Below are 21,884 nucleotides of genomic sequence, written 5' to 3' on the forward strand. Positions count from 1 at the left end.
TAGCCTGCTTACCTGCCACCAGGTGGGGATGCCATCACGCAGTGTAAGGGAAGAAGGGCAAAGCAACGTCAGGAATCAAAGCACTGTTTATTGAAAGGCAATGCTCTAAGGCCACCTGCAACCCAAAGGCCTGAGCTCCAGCCAGCACCAAGCCCAGGAGGATTTTGCCGCCTCCAGCAGATCAGAAAGGAAAGGATGGAAGAAAATGGGAACACTTAACAGGAAAATGGGCAGGCAGGAGAAGGGAAAGGGAGGTGGAAAAAACAGGGACTTGGTACAGGCCCCGCTCTGGGGCACAGAAGAAAGCTGAACAAAGCATACACCACCACCCATTCAGGCAAACTCTCCTTCCCCCTGCTGGCCAAGACTAATGAGCTTGTAAGACACTTCCTCACCCATCACTGTGTCGAAGTCTCAAACAGTCTGAGGAAGGGCAGATGTGGTTCTCCCCATATCACAAAACAAGAAATGAGAAAAAGAGCTCCCTGACTTGTGCTAAGAATATCAACTTGTTTTTTGAGGTCCCTGTCCTGAGTTCCCACCACCCTACCATGACACCTGACCACTGATAACTGGGCTATGGAGGGGCCTGTGTGCCAGGCACTGGGGAAGCAGTGGTGAGTAAGACAATCCCTGTCCTTTGAGGGTTCACTTCATACAAGGGCTTTAATCTTAACCTCCACATGTGACTGCTTCACCTCCACTGCGTGGGATGCAGTTAAATGGGCTCAACATCTGCTGTGGGCATCCCGTTTGCAGTGACTGAAAAATGCTCTTCTCAACAACAAGGTAACACATACTACCGACTGTGGATACAGAAATTAGGTAACACTGCCAAGGGTCCAGCCCATGAAGCTAGTAGCTGATGCTGGGAGCAGACATGGGCGCCGTGGGGTCAATGCTCTTTCCCTCCAAAAACTGCTATGTCCCTACCTCAGAAAAGATCTACAAAAACCCTTAGGCTTGGGCTCTTCTGGAGGCATTAAGGCAAGTCCCAGGAAGAACAAAATGCAGAAACACAAGTGAGAATTATGGGACGGGTGCCTCTATGGGAAGAGCACTGGGCTAGGAGTCAGGAAAACTGCCTACCTCCCCCCAGCATCAGCGTGGTGCAATGGTTAAGTGCCTGGGCTCCAACACCTGTTCCCCTTTGGTGACTCTGGTTTCTGTAAATGGGAACAGTTTCTAACCTAATGGGACTATAAGGACTAACTGAGCTATTTGTGAAGTGCTCAGAAAAACGCCTAGCACACAGTAAGCACCAAACACTTGTTAGCTACTATCTTGGAACTCTTTTTTTTTTTTTTTAAGATTTTATTTATTTGACAGAGAGAGAGAGAGAGAGAGAGAGAGAGATCACAAGCAGGTGGAGAGGCAGGCAGAGAGAGGAGGAAGCAGGCTCCCTGCTGAGTAGAGAGCCCGATGCGGGGCTCGATCCCAGGACTCTGAGATCATGACCTGAGCTGAAGGCAGTGGCTTAACCCACTGAGCCACCCAGGCGCCTCTATCTTGGAACTTTAGAGCATGTCTGTGTATCCGAGCAGACTTCATCCCTGGTTTGTCCCATTACAAAGCATGCCTGTACAACTTCAGTTTATTTTTCATAAAGGAATGCCTCTATGAATTCAATAAAAGTTGCTGCAGAATCAATCTTCTGTAGAAAGGCCACTGACAAATATTTCCACACCCACCCTGCTCAGTTTCTGAAGTGAGCCTCCTATTAGGTACTTAGTCCTGGAAGCTTGCCTCCAGTCTTCCCGGAACCATGTGCTGGGCTCTATCTTAAAGAGCTCACCGGCAGGGCAGAGTACAAGGGTGGACCTGCTTCCAGGAAATGTAGAGCATTTCTGGACAACACCTCCTGGCCTTCTGAGGGCTCAGGGTGTGTCAACGGCTGGCCCATGTGGTGGGAGGGAAGAGAGCCGAAGGCTCATTGCCTGGAGGAGCAGGAATGACAGCACGCAGGTCAGTCTTGGGGGCTGGTGCTGCCGGACCTAGTCCTCTTCTCATCTATGCTCCTGCAGCTCCTGCCATGCAAAGGGGGCTCCCATTTTTCCTTCCTTGAAAGAACAAAGCAGAATGAAAAGAGACCAAGCACAGGCATCATGATTCCCTTAGTGCCATGTGGGAGACTCTGGCCAAGAGACGGCCTCAGTTTTCTATAAAATGAGAAGTAACCTGATGGCTTCCAAAGTCCCTTTGGATTCTGGCCTTCCTTGAGGATCTTCAAAGTGCTGCCGCCTCCGAAGAGTAGTGGCAGGATGACGCAAATCAGGGGGTGGGGCAAAGAAAGCCTAGAATGGCAGAGAAATGGCAGAGAACATTCTAGAGCAACGCAAGCCCAGCAGCAAATGGGGACCCTGAGCAGCCTCTCCACTCCCAGCCAGCGGTCTAGCATTCCCAGGCGGCGGCTGCCCTCGAGCTCCTGCCCCAGGCCTGGCAGGAGGGCCTCCAGCTCAGCGGACAAACTGCTGTGCTCACTGCTCCTGGAAAGATGGGTGGAGTCCAGTATCTTTTTTAAAAAAGTGTTTCTGGAGCTACTATTGAGCCCTTAGTATGAACTCTGTGCTAAGTGCCGCCCTTGCAATATCTTACTTAATAGGAAGACGGATACTTATCTTTTATTAGTTGTTGATTTAAAGGGGGAAAAAAAGAACAGACTGGCCTTACAAGCTTTTAACTCTGACCCTGGGCAGGTCCCTTAATCATCATAAGACTATGGAAAAGGAATTTCTCCTTAAGAGGGGGCCAACTACCACCCCCCTGAAAGGCACTTATGAGATACGGATAAAGAAATGTTACGTGCAGGGGCACCTGGGTGGCTCAGTGGGTTAAAGCCTCTGCCTTCAGCTCAGGTCATGATCCCGGGGTCCTGGGATCGAGCCCCGTGTTGGGCTCTCTGCTCAGCAGGGAGCCTGCTTCCCTTCCTCTCTCTCTGCCTGCCTCTCTGCCTACTTGTGATCTCTGTCAAATAAATAAATAAAATCTTAAGAAAAAAAAAAGGAAAAAAAAAAGAAATGTTACGTGCAGTCTTCTAAAACCTTAAGGGCAATCCCAAAGGCAGTACCAACTCTTACAATCCAAGAGTTGAGTAAGAGTTGCTGAGTAAGACTAGACCCTAGATGAACTGATGGATCCTGGCTTCAAATCCTTGGCTTCGGCAGGTGCCCCCCAGACCGTATCCTACACCTTAGGGCAACAGAGCTCCCAAAAGCGTGCAGAACAAGTCACCTCCTCATCCGCTGGAGCAGGCTGCACCCAGCCTGTGCAGACTGGGCTCAGCGTTCCCGGGTGCCATGGTAATGGGGGAGAAGGCCGGATTCCCTGGATCTATCTACCCAGTCTTCCAAACCTCAATCATCAGTAATCCAGTTCCCTTTACCTGAGGGCTAATCCAAGGTCTGCTGCTTGTCCCCAGCTATCCTACAAAGGGGCAGGGGTAGCGAGCAGCATGTGATCTACTTAGAAAGGAACCCCATCTTACAGTCTGAAAAACTGAAGCACAATTTTGTGTGTATGGGGGGCAGGGATTGAAATCAGGCTCCTACAAATCTCAGAGCTGCTACAGAATGAGGTACCTGCCGCAGAAGGGGCCTGGTGTGAAGCACACACATCCCTGCAATAGCACTGGGGGGGGGGGGGGTTTTTACAAAAAGTTTTTTTTTTTTTTTTTTTAAGATTTTATTTATTTATTTGACAGAGAGATCACAAGCAGGCAGAGAGGCAGGCAGAGAGAGAGGAGGAAGTAGGCTCCCTGCTGAGCAGAGAGCCCCATGCGGGGCTCGATCCCAGGACTCTGAGATCATGACCTGAGCCGAAGGCAGCAGCTTAACCCACTGAGCCACCCAGGCGCCCCCAAAAAGTTCTTTATAGAGATTTCTAAGTCTGAACCCCTTCCAGGTCAAACCATGTCTCTTTCTGCACCCACTATGACCTAGCTCGTCTCTTCTCCATGGGGCATGTACTATGGGGCTTGGGGAAACCCCAGAACAAACCTAAGTGAAAGCCTCTGCCCCCGCCCCACCGCACTGATTTTCCTTCTGTGCTCTGGCTAGTTGCAAACCAAGCAGTAAGCTCTTGGAGGGCCGATTAAGTGTGATGGAAAGAGCACTAACCTGGGCATCTGCATGCTTGGGTTTTAAACCTTGCACCCCTGTTCGGCAGCCTTGGTCAGCAGCCTCCCCTGTAAGCGGCCTGCTTCATTCAGCACAGTGCATTGTGTGTGGGCATGTGCACGTGGTGTATGTGAATTCTGGACTGGGCTCAGTGGGCTTGGGTCCACTCCAGGTGCCTGCAGGGGGGCAGTGGAGCAGGGGGGAGCTTCAGGGGCAGCAGAGCTGGGCTGTGTGTGCGGTAACACAGAACCGGCCAGCTCCTTAACCCTTATCAAGAAAATGCTACTACCTTCCTTACCAAGAGTTGCTCTGAGGATTACAAGCAGATAAGTGCCCTTTAAAGCTTATGTTTCTAAGTGTTAGGAGGGGAGATGGGACACAGGTCATGAGATATTATGATCATACTTTTTTTAAAAGCAGAGATACACACACACACACATATATACTCACAGGCAACAAAAAAAAAGTATAGAAATGTGCTGTCCAACGGTCACTAGCCACATGTGGATGCTGAGCACTTGTAATATGAGTAGTCCAAACCAAGACATGTTTTAAGGTAAAAGACACACCAATTTCGAAGACTTAGTACAAAGAATATATTTCACTAACAATTCTGATGTTGATTTTATGTTGAAATGATACTCTTTTGATTATCTTGGGTTACATCATTTTAATTGATTTCACCTATCTTTACTTTTTTAAAACTATGGCTACTAAAAAATTTAAATTACATACATAGCTTGTGTTGTATTTCTATTAGGCAACACTAGTCTAAAAGGATGTGGTTGCTTAGTAGTATTGATGGTGGTTGGTGGACATTTTTCTACAATCAATTGGTGTTGCTTAAATAAGTTGAAAAGACTTCCCCTTTGAAAAGAAGTTAAAAGGCCCAATACCTAACAGTATTTTCCTCTGAGAAGAGCCAGAGAGCCTCTCTGTGCCACCCCCCCCCCCCCGCCACGACTGGCCCCGAGGCCACTCCTGAGAAACCACAAGGTCAGCACGGCCCTTTCCAGAGGGATGCACGTGGCCAGACAGAGCTGAAGAGGAACATCTCTGGGGGAAGAAAGAGAAGATCAGAAGTTCCGGGACCTAGCTCATGCCCACTAAAGGTGGTCAGGGAACAGAACTAGGAAATCCAGGCTGCGGCACGAGGGTCCTGTAGATTCCTGCTGCCTAAAGATTTGTATGGGTCCTCTCTCTTCCAGAAAGGATTCCAGGTAGGGTACGTATACGTCTGTGGTCTGGAAGGATGCACAGCTAGATGGCAAGTACTGCACCAACTCTCGAGTCAGCATGCCAGGAGCTGCAATCCCAGCTCCTCAATAAATGCTGCGTACAGGGCGCCTGGGTGACTCAGTGGGTTAAAGCCTCTGCCTTCAGCTCAGGTCATGATCCCAGGGTCCTGGGATCGAGCCCAGCAGGCTCTCTGCTCAACGGGGAGCCTGCTTCCTCCTCTCTCTCTCTGCCTGCCTCTCTGCCCACTTGTGGTCTCTGTCAAATAAATAAATAAAATCTTAAAAAAAAAAACAAAACACGCTACGTACACTTAAGCAAATTACTGAACCTCTCTGAACGCTATTTTCTCATCCATAAAATGAGAATTAGAAGATTGTAGCCAGATCCCACAGGGGTTTTGTGAAAATGAACCTAGATAATGAATGAGATGGTGTGGTGGCTCAGTTTGATAATCATGTCAGAAGTGGACGGTCTGGGGCAGTCTGCCCTGGCCCCTTGGGACACGTGTCCTCAAGGCAAGCTACCCATGAGGCAGATTCTAGGACACCTGGCTATGCCCAGGGACATGATAAAGGCACATTAGTGATAGACGAGCAATGTGTTCATAAGCACACACCCAATCCCTTCTTATAAGTTGCGAGAAATGAAGGTCCAGCCAGGAGAATCAAGAGAGCAAGGCTATAAAGAGAACTTGGATCCACAGATTTCAGCTTGTTCTGACCCCACCCTGAAGATCTTACCTGGAATTAGAAAGCCCCAGGGCCAGAAGAGTATTGGTGTTTCCCGGCTAGGTGGCTTCCCTTGGCCTATCTCAGGCTCCAGGTCCCAGGGTAGAGGTGGACGGAGAGTGTGGGTAAATAGCATGGGGGCACCAGGAGCTGGGGCTGGGATGGTGAGGCCTGGGGGATGGGGAATAAGCCCCAGCCCCAGGCCTCCATGCTATTTACCCACACTCTCCCTCCACCTCCACCCTGGGACATGGAGTCTGAAAGGCCAAGGGAAGCCACCTGGCAGGGAAACCCCAATACTCTTCTGGCCCTGGGGCCAAGAGACCAGGAACCCAGGTAAAACAGCTGCCTGCCTCAGACCATCCTCTTCTTGTTAATGGGCACCATACAACAACGACTTGGCTTCTGGACAAACAAGAGGAAGTAAGAAACAGCAACCAGAAAACTTACTCTTTAAGTGGCCTAGTCTCAAAGGAAAACTGTAAGGTAAAAAAAAACCAGGCCCAGTCACCATGCCATCGTCCACTCCTTTCCATCTCTTCCCTAGCTATTACTTGTACAATAGGGCTCCAAGGGCTCTCCCTGCCCCCCACATCAGTCCATTCTACAAAGGACAAAGTAACCCTCAAGCAGAAATCTTACCACACTAACTCTCTCAATGCCTTCAGAGCAGAATCCAAACTCCCCAGGCTGGCCTCCCAGGGCCTCTCGCTTCTGAGTTTTGGGGGCCCTCGGCCCTCACCTCTCATCCTCACAGCCTCTTGATCTATTCCTTGCCTAGTACTTGTTGTTCCTCCAGGCAAGAATGCTCACCACCATGCTCCTTATCAGTCTCACCTTGGCTCATCCTTGGAGGTCTTCCTGGACACAGTGTTTGAAGCTGTCCCCAGCCACACATCCCCACCTCTCTAGGACACTGCCTTACTTTCTTTCACAGCACTTAACCATGACTGGCAGCCACCATGTAGTATTAAAGATGGCTGCAAGCTGGCCTTCCTCCCACTGAAAGGCAGGGCCCATGACCCCTCCCCTTCATCTCAGCAGGGTCTGTGGCCTCTTATCATCACACCGTGGTGAAAGTGATGATGTGCTAGTGCTCAGGCCCAGACCTTAGAATACTGACAGCATCTAGTTCTCGTCTCTTGAAAAGCTCCATCAGGGAGCACTAAAACACTGCACAGTAAGTCCTACCACTCTGAAACCACCAGGCTGGAGAGGGCACCTGAGGGCACTCAAGTTCCAGCAGAACTCAGCCTTCCAGCCACCCCTGCCAAGGTACCAAAAATGTTAGTGAAGCCCTCCAGACTGAACATAAGCTACATCCATCACTGCCATAGAGAAAGACTCACCTGGCTGAAGCCTGTCCTAATCCACACCCACACACCAATCAGTGAACAAATAGTTGTTTTTTTTTATGTTACTAAGTTTGGGGTGATTGGTTAGGCAGCAAGAGTTAGCAAGAATTACCTTGTTGTTTCACTGTGTCTCCCCACTAGAAGGTAAACTATGAAGGCAGCCCCCTCCTCTGTCTTGTTCCCATCAGTACTCCCATGGTCTAACACTCAGTAGGTTACTCAAGTATGTTAAATGAAATGATTTTCACTTTGCTGGTAGCCAAGTTAGTTCCTTTCACACAAAAGGGTAGGCTCAAGCCCTGGTGCTCCTCTTGATTAGCCTGTGGGTCTCTTGAGATGGGCCAGCTTCCCTTCCACTGAGCTGGCTGACACTTTGACCCTGGCTTCCACAAGACACAGGTTCTAAATCTCAGAGCCAGAAGCAGGGGGTGGTCTCAGCAACAACCCAGCACAGCCAGGTACAGGATGGCAGAATCTTCTCAACAACACTTCTGTCAAGAGACGGGCCACCACAGTTTATACACTGCGACGGGTACTCATAACCTTCTGCGGCAGCTCATTTTAGCCCAGCATTTTCCAGAAGCCTAAGCCAGAATAGCTCATGCCTAGGTAGAAGAATCCCAAAGCCTTGGGCAAGCTCTCAAGTGTAACCCTAAAACCAGGCCAGTTGGGTGGGGGAAAGCAATTCCCCCTACATGGAATCTTTCTCAATCTAATGTAGTCTTCACCTCCAATTTGATGTATCAAACTTAACCCCAGCAGGAAAGGACCTTGAAAGATTTTCTGGCATAACCATTTTCATTTACAGAGAGGAAAAGGAAACCCAAACAGGCTCAGTAAATTGCCCAAAGTGTCTTAGCAAGTGCACCAAACAGCTGGGACTAGAAGCCTGGTCTCCAGTTTCCTGCTCAGAGTTCTCCATCCTACCCCTACTACAGGGCTTACACCAACAACGATGTGAGGAGCAGGACTGCCTTGGGGAAGCTTCTCTCCAGTGTTTCTTCCCCCAGAGAGAATTCAATGCTCCAATGACACAGGACCTAGTCAGGATCTTCCTCCTTTTCAGCTGAGAGCTAGTGACACCTGCCTCAACCACCCTCATACCTAGTGTTGGAAACAGAAGGGGCCTGAGAGACAGAGACCAAAGATAAAGATGCCACACCCATTTCAAAGAGGAGGGGAGCAAAGGCTCAATGGGACCTAACACAAGCCAGTTTTCCCATCCCTTCGCTCCCAGATATATTTCTATCACGGTCCTGGGGTCTCGGGCCACAATGCCCAGTGCTGTCAGGTCTCCCTGTGGGTAAGGAGTCCCCCTAGAGACTCCCAATTCCTGCCATAGGCCTTAAAGTCTTCCCTCCCCTCCTCTCTCAAACTCCTCCCATGAGGATGCTCTCAGCTTGCAGGATGGACAGACTGCTGCCAGTCTCTGCTTTGTATGATCAAACACGCGAAGTCTGGGCCCAGGTGACGCACACTGGTGTCCCAGTCTAAAGTGGGGCGGGTACTGCCACTCGATAGCACTCATCAGCATGGGTCAAAAACCAAGTCCTCAAGAACACAGATTCAGTGTGGCCAGCTCTAATCATTTTTTTCTCTAACAGCTTTACTGATATCATTCACATACCATGCTATTTATCCATTCAAAGTACAAAATTCAATGAGTTTTGCTGGTTTATTAGGGGTTTTTCTACATATCGAGTCTGCCCTCTTTTTTTTTTTTTTTTTTAAAGATTTTATTTATTTATTTGTCAGAGAGAGAGAAGGAAAGAGAGCGAGCACAGGCAGACAGAATGGCAGGCAGAGGCAGAGGGAGAAGCAGGCTCCCTGATGAGCAAGGAGCCCGATGTGGGACTCGATCCCAGGACGCTGGGATCATGACCTGAGCCGAAGGCAGCTGCTTAACCAACTGAGCCACCCAGGCGTCCCTCGAGTCTGCCCTCTTAAAAATAAGCTGCAAAGTTCTGGGTTTTCAGATTTTAAAATATAGGTGATTACTCTAAATTGTGGTTTTTTTAAATTTTTTTTTTTGTTTTTTTTTATAAACATATAATGTATTATTGGCCCTAGGGGTTCAGGTCTGTGAATCGCCAGGTTTACACACTTCACAGCACTCACCATAGCACATACCCTCCCCATGCTTTAAACTGTTTTTAAACTGAAGGCCAATCAAAACCCATCAGTAGGTTCAAACTTTAAAAAAGGGAGGGGAGCACTTGGGTGACTCGGTTGGGCGCCTGACTCTCGATTTCCGCTCAGGTCATGATGTTGGGGTCACGGGACCAGGCCCCATGTCAGGCTTCATGCTCAGTGTGGAGTCAGCTTGTCCCTGTCCCTCTGCTCTTCCCCCACTCCCACGCGTGTTCTCGCTCTAAAATAGATGAATAACAACAACAACAACAAAAACAACAACAAAAAAACCGCAAAAAACCTGTCAGCTGGAATGGGCCTCAGGATGTAAGATGAGGAATACTATTTCAGGACTTCTCCCTTTCAGATTGTAAGCCCCATCATGACAGCCCCTAAATTGTCTATCCCTGAATTTCAGGGACTGGCACCTACAAGTACTCAAAATTTTCTAAATGAACAAATCTGGGCAACTACTTTTGCAAATCTGCAGCTGCAGGCCCCTGGAGCACATCACCAACCAACCTGTTTAAGTATTACCACCACATCAAGAAATTCAGTACACCTCATAAACAGCTGAATGCATCTGGGGACACTGCTGAAAGTTACTTCTTGACCTTCTAACCCCCCCATCTGCTTTCAGAGCTTTACCCAATAGGGACACAGGAAGCAGTTCTATTCAAATACTGTAATTCAGAACAGCCAGCATTTCCACCCACCCCAAGCTTTGATTCTTTGGACAAAATAATCCTAGTTCCTTCAACCATTCCCTCCTCACAGAAAGGTGCAAGCATCCCCGTGAGCTGCTCTCTGTGTTCCTGATTTCCTGTCTCCCTCCCACATTCCCTATCGGCAGCATCTGGCTGCCCACACCCAAGAACCTTGCTCTTACCACGTCTAAACTTGACCCCTACATTCAGCTCCACGTGGGGCAAAACCCAAACCAGGCTGTTCTATACACATAATAGGTATCTCTTTCTCAGGCTGCTGTTAATACATATACACAGAACAGGAAAAGCAGAGACCTCCACTCCCCCCAAACCAACCCAAAGCTGCAGAAAGACATCAAAGATGGAGTAGCACCGGAGTCCATTTCTCACTGACACAACTACTAGTGCCTCCTAAGCACCACAATGTGGGCTTCCTGCTGCAGGATTATAGCCTCCAGTGACTCCTTAAGTCCCCCTCTGCTCTCCAGCTGCCTGGCAGCCAGGACAGGGTCTGAAGAGCTGGCTCCAAGAGGCATGAGCTGCCTTCCTCAGGACTGAACAGAAGGGATTGAGATGCAGAGGATCTAGGAAGAGACAGAAAGGCTGGCTTTGGCACCCGACCTCTGTCAGCACATGAAGACACGGGTCAAAACCAAGCCCTTGACACTCTCAAACTCTCACTTCTTATTGAGAGTTCCGGCTGAGCTCTCATGTTCATCCCCCTCATTTGCAACAGGGACTCCAGCGTGTGAGTACCCTAGATAGAACACATCACATTTACTGAAGCCTAGACGTTACCAACCTGTCCAAAGGCACTCGGTTGCTAAGCGGCTGGCATGACCCCAAACTATGCTCGACTGACTCCCAAGTTCCTGATCAAACACCCTATCTACCTCTTCCTCCAGAGGTGGAGTGAAAACAGAACTGGGGTGGGAGCCAAGAAGACTGGGTTCAAGTCTTGGCGTTCCTTTCAACTGTGACCCTGAGCAACTCCCCATTTCCTTTCTAGGCCTGAAGCACATAACCTGTAAACAAGGGGTTTAGATTCAGTGACCTCTGGGGTCCCTTCCAGCGCTATATACTCTTTCCGCTCAAAAAGAAGGGAGCAGTGCCTGGGTGGCGCAGTTGGTTGAGCTGAGTGTTCATTTCTGGTTTTGGCCCAGGTCGTGATCTCAGGGCTGTGGGATCGAACCCCACGGTGGCTCCGCACTCAGCATGGACTGCACTTAAGACTCTCTCTCTCTCTGCCCCTCTGCTATTCTCTCTAAAATAAATAAATATTAAAAAAAAAAAAAAAAAGGTAGGGAAAGAGCACAGCAGTCAGGACAGAGCTGAGCTGCCAAATGGGCATTGGGCTGGGTGAGCCTGATGAGAGTCCCACGTTCTCAGCGACACCTGATAGCAGTCTATCCATGGGCCAATGCAGACCCACCACACCCCCACCCCAAGAGTCAAACCAGCTGAAGTAAGCTGAGGCGAGGCGGCTCTGATGGAAGGGAACCTTGTGCACACGGCTATCTGTGGAAAAGCCTACAGAGCCAAGCTGCAGAATGGTTGACAAGAGGCAGCCCGCCGAACCTAGCAAGTTCTGCCACCGGGGTGCCTCCCTGGTGGAGGTAGGAGTCGCCACACCAGCCCACCAGCCAGCTCGTCCCCTGCTACTACTTCCAGGGCTTCCTCTTCTTCGTGCCTGTGCTGCTGCATCAGGGTGAAGCAGGCTGATGGCTCCAAGCTCCAGCGTGTACTCAGCTGAGGCTAGTCCATCAGAAACTGCTTCTTCCGGCAACTGAGCTGCATTCCAGCTAATGTGGCCTTCTGAAAGGTCAGAGAAATCCCATAAACTGGAGCCGCTCCCTATGCCTAAAGGATGACAGCTGATAATTGCCCAACACTTCAGCAATGACTTGGAAATCTGCTCCCTTTTGTAATCTGGGAAGCTTGCCCCAAAGGATCAGACAGGAAACCCCAAACCATCTACTCTTAAGAGGTTCTCACATGGCCAAAATAATCTTTCAAAAGAAAAAAATCTGACCACGCCACTCTCCCATTTAAAATCTTTAATGGCTTCCCTCTGCCTTCAGTTAAAAAATCACAGTTTATCTAAGTCATCTACACTACGCCACAAGGAATTTACTTAATTCCCTGAACACTAGGGCCTTTGCTTCACCAAACATGAGCTCTCTTTCCAGGCTTTTTCTCAAATAACTCCTACCCATCCTTCCCATTTCAAGGGGTTCAGCCATTGCTTCCTCCAGAAATTCTCTGACCTAGATTTGAGTGGGTACCCCTGCTACCCACACTCCCAGAGAATCCCATCCCTTTCTTAAACAGCACCTTTTATACTGGATTGTGAGTGCATGTGCTCCTTCCCAACGCAGATTTTTGTTATTCACCGTGGCATTTTCTATGCCAAACTCAAAATGTGCTATGTGATGCTGTCAAAGTATGAGATTTATCCACTCGTTCACTAATTATCTGAACAGAAACCTCAATAAAGTGACTGTGTGAACCATATGGCTATCTGGGTAAAGAGCATTCCAGAACTGGACCCCTGAAGCAGAGAGAACACAACATAATCTAGGAAATGCAAAGACCAACGCTGCTGGGTGGGAAAAGGGGTAAAAGAGAAGGTCAGAGCTTGGTGGGGGGGGGGGATATGAATGGGTGGTGTGGGGAGCCATATCAAGGGTAGATTAGAGAATACTCCAAGGACTTGGGGCTTTATTCCACAATGAGAAGCCATGAGAGGATCTTGACGGAAGAGTGACAGGAGGCCAGGTGGGAGGCTGCTTCAGCAAGGATGACCCAAGACTCTTAGTCCACACAATTAGAAGGGTAGTTGCTTACTAATTTGAGTCTCACTTTCCTCATCTGTGAAGCAGGGTACTACATGGGCTAGAACACATCAAGTATCCAGTAAGCGGTAACTACGGTATCACCATGACTTATCTTGGGATCAGCAGGAACTTAAGTAAGCTGCGGTATGTGAAAAGGAGAGCGAAAACCATACAGAGCCCAGGTGGACCATTTATGCAGATGGCTCCTGGCCACGGTGGGACTCTGCTTCTCTGAGAAGCTTCCTGCAAGTTCACTTTAAGGCAGAGAAAAAAGGCTGCCTCGAGTTACTGGAATGGATGTCTGGAGTTAGGTAAGGTGGTTATCAAAAGTAGGGAGGATTATTATTACAAGTGTCTGCCTTCGGCTCAGGTGATGATCCCAGGATCCTTGGGATCGTGCTCTGCGCTGGGCTCCCTGCTAAGCGAGGAGCCCGTTACTCCTTCTCCCTCTGCTACAACCCCCACCCACCGCCGCTTGCACTCTCTCAAATAAATAAGATCTTAAAACAACAATAAGCCAAAAAGCAAACAAACAAAAAACAAAGGGCCCTCTAAACAAGGCCTCTGATGGAAGGGGTCAGCTGGATTTGCTAAGAGTACCTCATACTGAGATGGGGAAGCCCCTCACTACACAGGACCGATCTATGTGGCAGGCTTTACAAAATTCATCAACAAAGGCCTACACTCCTCATACCCCACACCTATGGCTTTGCCAGTCCAAGGTGCAGCCAAAAGAAAGATGCCAAGTCAACACTGTCCCTGTGATTCTCAGAAAATCCCTAAGGGAGACACCCCTAGGCTATCTGCCATAAGAAGTTGGCCAAATGGCCCTGGTGACTTCCGCAAATAGCGCTACTTGAAAATTAAGCTAACTCCTGATTATCCATCCTCACTTAGGAAAGTTATGAATAACCGCCCAGAAGGGATAACTGAAACTACATATATCTGGCTTTGGAATGCATCTTCTGGAACATAAACCACTTACACCTGTGTGGGACATTTTAACTAATGAATGGGGCTACCCCATACTCAAATTAATTTGATCCTCCAATATCAGCACAGGGATTAGTCCCATTCTGAGACTAAGAAAAACAGAGATTAGGTAGGCTAAGTCACCAAGTGAGGGCAGAGGAGGTACTCTGCCCATGTTCTGATTTAAATCCTATCACTACCTATCCTTCTGCTCCCTCACTCAGCTGTTCCCTATGCTTTCATCAGCCAGATATCAAAACTTACTCCCTTTCATGAACCCCCAGCAAGGTAAGGCCATCCTCTCTCCTGACCACTCCACCAGGTAACTCTGGACCAGCCAGGGATGTTTGTGAGCCCAGACTGAAGGACCTGTGAGCCCTCTCGAGGCCCCAGCACCCTAATTACCCCCTTTGTGAGCTTGTCTTGGATTTTGCAAACAGTGGCACTCCCATCTGCCAAGCTCTCCATTTTAAAGAGGTTTTTGTGGTTTCAGACCCACTCCTCCTCTCTCTCCCCGCCTCCCTCTGGGAGGGAACCCGAGTGCTGAGTAACAGCTCTAAAATGCTTACTCTAGCCTTGGTCCCACTGCAGACCGGGGGTGGGTCAGCCAAGACACTCCACCCCTCAGGAGGTTCAGGGTTTCAGACTGCAGAGACCACCCCGTACCCCCCCCAGCCTGAATGGGTATAACTCTCCCTTCCTAGCAGGCACTCATTTCCCCAGGGAAGTAGAAAACTCAAATACCCTACCCTGAAGTTTCAGGGACAGTCAGCCTCCTCCCACCTCCCTTTCAGAGGGTCCTAACTGTGTGCTTTCTTTAGAAGAGGAAAAAGTAATCTGAAATGCAGAAAAACAGCTTTAAAGCCTCATTTATGGAGGCTAACCTAGCAGTTCTTAGCTGAGGGTGTGCCATATAAACAGGGGGCTCATCACGCCTGACAAGCAATTCCTTTATCATAATCTAAAGGGATCAGATTTCCTCCATTGTCACCAAAATGTCTTTTTTTTTTTTAAACTTTTTTTTTTAAGATTTTATTTATTTATTTGAGAGAGAGAGAGAGAGAGAGAGAGATCACAAGTAGGCAGAGAGAGGAGGAAGCAGGCTCCCCGCTGAGCAGAGAGCCCGATGCGGGCCTCGATCCCAGGACCCTGAGATCATGACCTGAGCCGAAGGCAGAGGCTTTAACCCACTGAGCCACCCAGGCGCCCACCAAAATGTCTTCTTGAAACTGGTTCAAATCAGGATCCACACAATGCATCCGACTGATGTCTCAACTCTTTTTAAAAAAATGTCATTTATCGATAACCTGTCCTGCAGAATTTCTCACATTTGGAAACTGGACTGCTACCCCAAGGTCCATTAACTTGTTCCTCCATGTCCACAGATCTAGGGCTCTATTAGGTTTGGGTTCAATTCTTCTTTGGTGGGGGGAAATGTTCACAGGCAGTGCTGGGTACTTTCTATCACGACACTGCAAGGCATATACTGTCTGCTTGCTCCACAGTATCTGATATGCACCCCAAGTGATCCGTCTAGGTTCCTAAAGCCAGAAGAGTCTCTCCAGCCCTCACAGAACTTGTATTCAAACTGAGTTCTTAACTGCTACAGCAAACAGAAATAAACACATATTAAAACTTCTGTTTTGGTTTCTTTCTTGTGTGTGTGTGTGGGGGGGTTATTGAAAAACTTTTTTTTTTTAATTATTCTGTTTTTTTAAAGGCTTTTATTTATTTAACAGAGAGAGAGAAATCACAAGTAAGCAGAGAGGCAGGCAGAGAGAGAGGTTGAAGCAAGCTCCCCGCGGAGCAGACAGCCTGATGTGGGGCTCCATCCCAGGACCCTGAGATCATGACCTGAGCTGAAGGCAGAGGCCTAACCCACTGAGCCACCCAGGTGCCCTACTGAAAAACTTTTGATAGGAAAAATACTTTAAAGACATTTAGACCTAATTGGATTCCCTCATTCTGAGATAAAGAAACAGAGGCAGAGGAAGCCCAGGGCGTGCTGGTATCCACAATGCTATTCAATAACAGAATCAGAAGTGAAATGACCATGCTTCATAATGGTCATCATTTATTATAAAAATTTTAAAATAGCAATTATTGGATAAGTAGCACCTATCAGATGGTCTGTGCCTGGCACTATGCTAAGGGCTTTATAAACATTATCTTCTTCAATTCTCACAAACTTTAGAAGTAGTAACTATCATTATTCTCATTTTGGGGATGAGAAAATGGTGGCTCAGAGAGGCTGAGTAATTCACCCAAGATTGCACAGCAAGTTAGAATCAAAACTCAATATATACAAATATTGAAACATTATGTTGCTGATCTGCAACTAATAGTCAATTATACCTCAATTTTTTAAAAAAGCAGCAACAGCAGCAAAAGAAGCGAAGCTGGGACTAAAAACTGTAGACTGTAGGATTCCAAGGCAGAGCTGTTGCTTCCATAGTCCAGTTCTCATGGTGGGAAAAGGAAAAGGCAAGGGTCTGACGAAGCTCTAAAAGCTATACTGAAAATTGATACCCCAGATCCACACAGATACCCCTCCCTAGTGACTAGGAGGAGCCTGAAAAAGGGCCTAAACCTAAGAAGAAAAGTAGAGAAAGAGAGTAGAGATTTATTTGGGGCCAGTTCCCTGTGGTGGAGGATTCCTAGGGTTGCTCTGGGTTAGCTGAGACTTTGCCTCTTCTTTACTTTGTGCCATCAGTTAGCGACACTTCAAACGAACACACAAAAAAGTGATGCCCAGAACACAAATACTCATGTCAGAGTATTTGGCTGGATTCCCCTTTAAAGTCCAGAACACTGTGGTGCCTGTGTGGCTCAGTCAGTTAGGTATCTGCCTTTGGCTCAGGTCATGATCCCAAGGTCCTGGGATCAAGCACCATGTCGGGCTTCCTGCTCAACGAGGGGATCCTGCTTCTGCCTCTACCTGCTGCTCCCCCTGCTTGTGCCCCACCCCCAACAAATAAATTTTAAAAATCTTTAAAAAAATAAGAGTAAAGAACACTATACCACTGCTTAATTTTGTTACATGAAGTTAGAAGTCCTACACGACCAATCCACTGATTCCCCCTGCTGGGGAGGGCAGAAGCTTGTGGTGATGATACACTCTCAGGTCTCAACCCACCGCACGTGCGCTAGCCACAGCAAACTTAGTTCAGTTATGGTCTTTCCCCACAGCCTTGAGAGCGTATGTGCACTCTACCAAAGGTAGTTTTTACAAAACGCAAATAAACAAATTGGAATTTATTTTTAAAACATTCATCATACCACATTCCAAAGCAAAAATAGCCAATTCCTTGGGTCAGCAACCTTTAAAATTATAGACAATATGCCTTTCCTGTCTATGGATAAGCGAAACTCCATTTTCAAGGAGATGGATCCCATATATTTGAGTACTGACACAATACCAGAAAAGGAAAGTACTGCATTCTCCACCCCCCTCCTCTTCCAGGTGGAGAAAAAGAAGACCCAGAAAAAGTCCTTGGAAAGCCCCAGTCTCCCAGAAATGGTAGAACAGCTACCACATGCTAAGGCATTGGGCTATCCCCACAGTCAATGCTCACAACCCTAAGAAACAGATAAACCATAATTTAATCCTTTTTATACAAACCAAGAAGCTGAGACACAGAATGGTTAAGTACCTTGCCCAAGGAGGCACAGCCAGCAAGTGGTAGAGCTGGCACTTGAGCCAATGCAGTTTTAACCCCAGAACCTTTGCTGTGGATCATTTCCCATCCTGCTTCTTTCATACTCCTAAGAGTTGTGGCTAGAATAAGAAAAAAAATTTAAAGGTCTTCAAAATAGTCTAGGGGAGGGATATACAAAAGGCCAAAATGCAAATCCTGACTTAAAATGAAAACTACAAATCTAAAATGTGGATACTTAAACCAGAAGAGAGAACCCCACAAGAATGGGGGGGGGGGGATACTGAAAAACATCTTTTATTACTAGTTACTGCATGTGTCCCTTAAAGCACTAAAATACTAGCATCGGAGCCAAAAGGAGGGCTAAAAATAGGCATTTGCAGCAAGCTCTGGAAAGCTTTTAGCTTGCTTATGAGGCACTCATTTCTGCAGACTCCCAAAAACATATGCATCACAGAACACAAAAATTCCCAAGACCACACCGCCACTCCACTGGTGTCACATTTAAACTTGTCCAAGCTCCAAATAAAATCAGGGCTGAAAAAACGGCCTTAGCAGTCCATGCACTCTCCAAAAAAAGAGCCTCCATCTAACCTTACTAGACAGATGATTCAATCAGAATTCTCCCTCAAAAAGCAACCAAGCCCTAAAACAGACTTACACAGAGAAGCTACTGGATCAATTCAGAATCAGTCTGTCAAAAACTAGTCCTAAGGTTCAAAAACCAACCAGCAGACAAGACACTTCGTTGCCTTAAGATTCCAGAAAAACAAGAACAGAGCAAAACTACGACTCAGAATTTTGCTTTGGGCACTTAAACCAAGCTGGCTTCTCCACTCAGGGAAGGCGAGATGCCAGCCAAGCTGTCTTCTTCCCACGATCAATAACCCCAGTGACGCACCCTATCAAGGGCCCCTGCACTTGCACAAAACGCCAGCTCAGGCACCCAATACCACCTGATGTCATGGCTGATTTAAAACCCACAAGGCAGGTTCACCATTAGCTAAGCAGCAGCAGCCAGGGTGAGTAGCCCCATTTAAACTTCTGAGGAGTGCTCTCTCCTAGGGATGATTATACCCCTTTGAGTTTAAAGGGGGGGGGGGAACTAAAGAGTGTCTTAAAGTTACATTCCCTCCCTCTGTGGGTGGATCAGGAGGAATATGCAAGAAAATGGAGGTTTCAGCACTGCCCTTTGCATAATAGAGTTCTGGAAGGGAAAGGGGGGGAAGGGGGAGAGGGCAGAAGGAAGAGAACACGGTTTGAGGTATTATTAGTAAACCCCAAATGTCCCCTCCTCCAAATGAAGCAACCTTAAAAGTAATAAAAATTGCAACATGATATTTTCCGAATTGGCTGTTCTAGTTTCCCTAAGACTATGAGTGACCCTAATCCCTCGAATGTAAAAGCATTAATAAGCTCCCTCTTCAACTTTCCCCATTTTGATGGTTTAAACTAGTCAGTCTCAACCAGCGACTACAGAAGGGGAATTTTGAAAAGCACTAGGGCTATGGCCACAGGCCCAACACTCTAGTTGCAAGCGGGTTTTGATACTGGTCCACTTCAAAAGGACCCAAAACAGAGCCGTTGAGCCTCCACGCGCCGGCAAAGGGAGGCAGCAGGGCGCGCCCCCCACCCAACCGACGATCTCGTCTCGGCGAAGGGAGGCCGAGACGAGCCTCCATATTCTTCACCGCCTTTCCCCCCAAGCTGACACGGCTCCGCCGGGATCTCCCAAGGGACGGGGTCCACAGGACCGAAAATCCGAGCAGGGAGAGGGAGGGCGCGAGGAGCGCCGGCCGGCGGTCACATGTCGCTCCCCGCGCGGGGAGGCACCACGTTGTCCCGGCTGCGGAGGAATGCCGGGAAGGGGGGCCGCGCACTCACACTCGCGCACACGCACACTCCGGGCCGCGCCGCGCCGCCGGCCCGCACCCGCCTCCCACCCCGAGGGCGGCGGTGGGGGCCGAACGTACAGGCCCAGCGGCCGCGAGCAGCCCGCGGGCCGGCGGCGCGGCGCATGGCGCCCAACTGTCACCCGCCCGCCCAGCCCGGCCACTCCCTCCCCCGCCGCCACACGCCCCTCCTGTTGCCGCATGCCCCCTTCCTCGCCTCACATTTTCCGCCAACCCCTAACTGGATCCCCGCACACTCGCCATCCGGCTCCCTCTCGAGGCGGAAGGTCCCCGGGATCGGGAAGGGAAACCACCGAATTCAATGACACGTTGGGTTTCCTCTTCTCATCGTTCTCCCCGTAACCGACCCCTCAACCCGTCGCCAATGGCGATTCCACCACCTAGTATCATCTACCAGAGAACAAAACTTGTTAACTTTTAAAGCCCGAATCCGTGTGGTCGGTATGAACTCATCACCGCGCGCTTCGCTGCCCGTGACATATGCTCATTAAACATTTACAACATGGGGACGATCGTAACGCTACCAAAACGGGGAACGTGGGGCGGGGTGGGAAGAGGGGTTTCCCGAGAAAGGGTTAAGCTAGAAACCGTCTTCGACACCAGCACGCGGGAGGGAGAGCGAGCCCTTTTCACCGAAACCAGCGCCCACCCTCTCCCGGCGAGGTAGGCCCGGACCACGCCGTTGCCCACTAACCGCTGAGGCCCAGGCGGTGGCCATGGGCTCCCGGGGGCTGGGCCCTCCGGTAGGGGCGGCTTCCCGAGTGTGTGAGAGGGAACCGCGACCCAAACGAGCCAGAAGGCAATTTAAAAAAAAAAAAAAAAAAAAAAAAATCCCGAGTCACCACGACCAGTGGCGGACCCCCGGGCTCTGAAGGCCGCTGGGGGAGGGGACGCCCAAGTGCCCGGAAGAGGTCCCCGGATCCAAGAGAGCAAGCAGAGAGACCCACCTGGAGGGGACTGTCCGTTCACCGTGGCCAGGACCGGCGGCAGCGCGTTCTTAGTCCACGGGTTCACCTTGGGCGGAGGGGCCTCCACGAAGTCACGACGCCCGGCGCCCGCGGCTCCAGCCGCTCCTCCGCCAGCGCCCGGCTCACCGCCGCCGCCCTCCTCCCCGTCGCTGATCGCCAGGCCCTCGGCGCCCGGCGGCTGCGGCGGCCGCGGGCTCTCGCGCTCCAGCTGCCCGGTGCCCTCCTTGTGTGGCTTGGCGCAGGGCGGCCGAGGTCTCCGGGCGCCGCCGTCCGGCTCCCCCCCTCCGACGTCGTTCGCCCCGGGTTCGCCCTTGCCCTCGGGCTGCGGCGGCGGCGGCTTCTTCCTCACCAGACCCCCGTGCTCTTCGGCCTGCAAGAGGGGGGCGCCCCCCGGCAGCAGCGGCTCCACCTGAGTGGCCATCTGCGCGCCCGCCCCCCCGGAGAAGCCGGGCGCGCCCGAGGCTGCCTCCCCCGCCTCGAACTTGGCTTTCAGGGCACCCGCGACGCCTTCCTCCGGGGCGCTGGGCCCCAGTCCCTGCGGAGAAGGGTCGGGGTTCACGCTAGGCGCGGCCCCCCTCGCGGTCGGATGCAGCAGCCGTAGATCCGAGGCCCGCTGGCGGGGCGGGGGGGGTAGGAAGGCCCCCCACTCTGCGGTCCAGGCCTCCTCGGCGCGCGTCCCCCCCCCCGCCCGTTCCTCGCAAGGCGCCCCCACCCCGAGCCTGGCAGGCTTCTCGTCCCGTCCCTCCCTCCCCCCCCGCCGCCGGGGCGGCCCGGGCTTCCCGGCTCGGGGGCTGCAGCAATATGGACGGACGGGGGAGAGGCGCGGCGAGCCGAGGCGACCACGCGATCCGCGGCAGGCGGCGGGCGGGCGCGCGCCTCGCGACGCGGCGGGCGAGGGGAGGGGACGGCGCAGCGGGAACGCGCCCGCCGAGGCCGGACCTTGGCCACAGGCGGGCGGGCGAAGCCGGCGGGAGCGCGCGCGCACACACAACCTCGCGGCCCCGCCCCTCGCCCCGCCCCTCGCCTCCAATTCCTCGGAGCACCTCCCGGACTTGGGGGTGAGGGGTGCTCTGACCGGACGGGGGCGAGCACGTGCCTGATGCAATTCGGAAGGGAGGGCAATGGGGGGGGGCAGGAGAGATGGGTGGGTGAAGAGGGGGAGGTGTCTTAAAGGGCCAGCGCGTCAGGGCGTCCGCAGGTGGAGCACATGGGAACGGGCCACGCGGCCGACCGGGCCTGGTCTCGCTGTTTAGGTTGGGTGCGC

General features: G+C 50.5%; 1 protein-coding gene across 1 annotated transcript in view; it reads right to left on the reverse strand.

Annotated features, from left to right (window-relative positions):
- Positions 1 to 21,308, reverse strand: part of LOC111140868 (La ribonucleoprotein domain family member 1) — a 58,986-nt gene extending 37,678 nt beyond the window's left edge. Inside the window, exon 1 of the mRNA XM_022493101.1 lies at positions 20,600 to 21,308. Coding sequence (XP_022348809.1) covers positions 20,600 to 21,041 — 442 coding nt within the window. The 5' untranslated portion in view covers positions 21,042 to 21,308. The remainder of the gene's footprint in view (positions 1 to 20,599) is intronic.
- Between the last annotated feature and the right edge of the window lie 576 nt (positions 21,309 to 21,884).

The sequence above is a fragment of the Enhydra lutris genome, unplaced genomic scaffold (assembly GCF_002288905.1).
Source record: "Enhydra lutris kenyoni isolate GAN:26980312 unplaced genomic scaffold, ASM228890v2 scaffoldscaffold5, whole genome shotgun sequence".
Classification (NCBI taxonomy): Eukaryota; Metazoa; Chordata; class Mammalia; order Carnivora; family Mustelidae; genus Enhydra; species Enhydra lutris.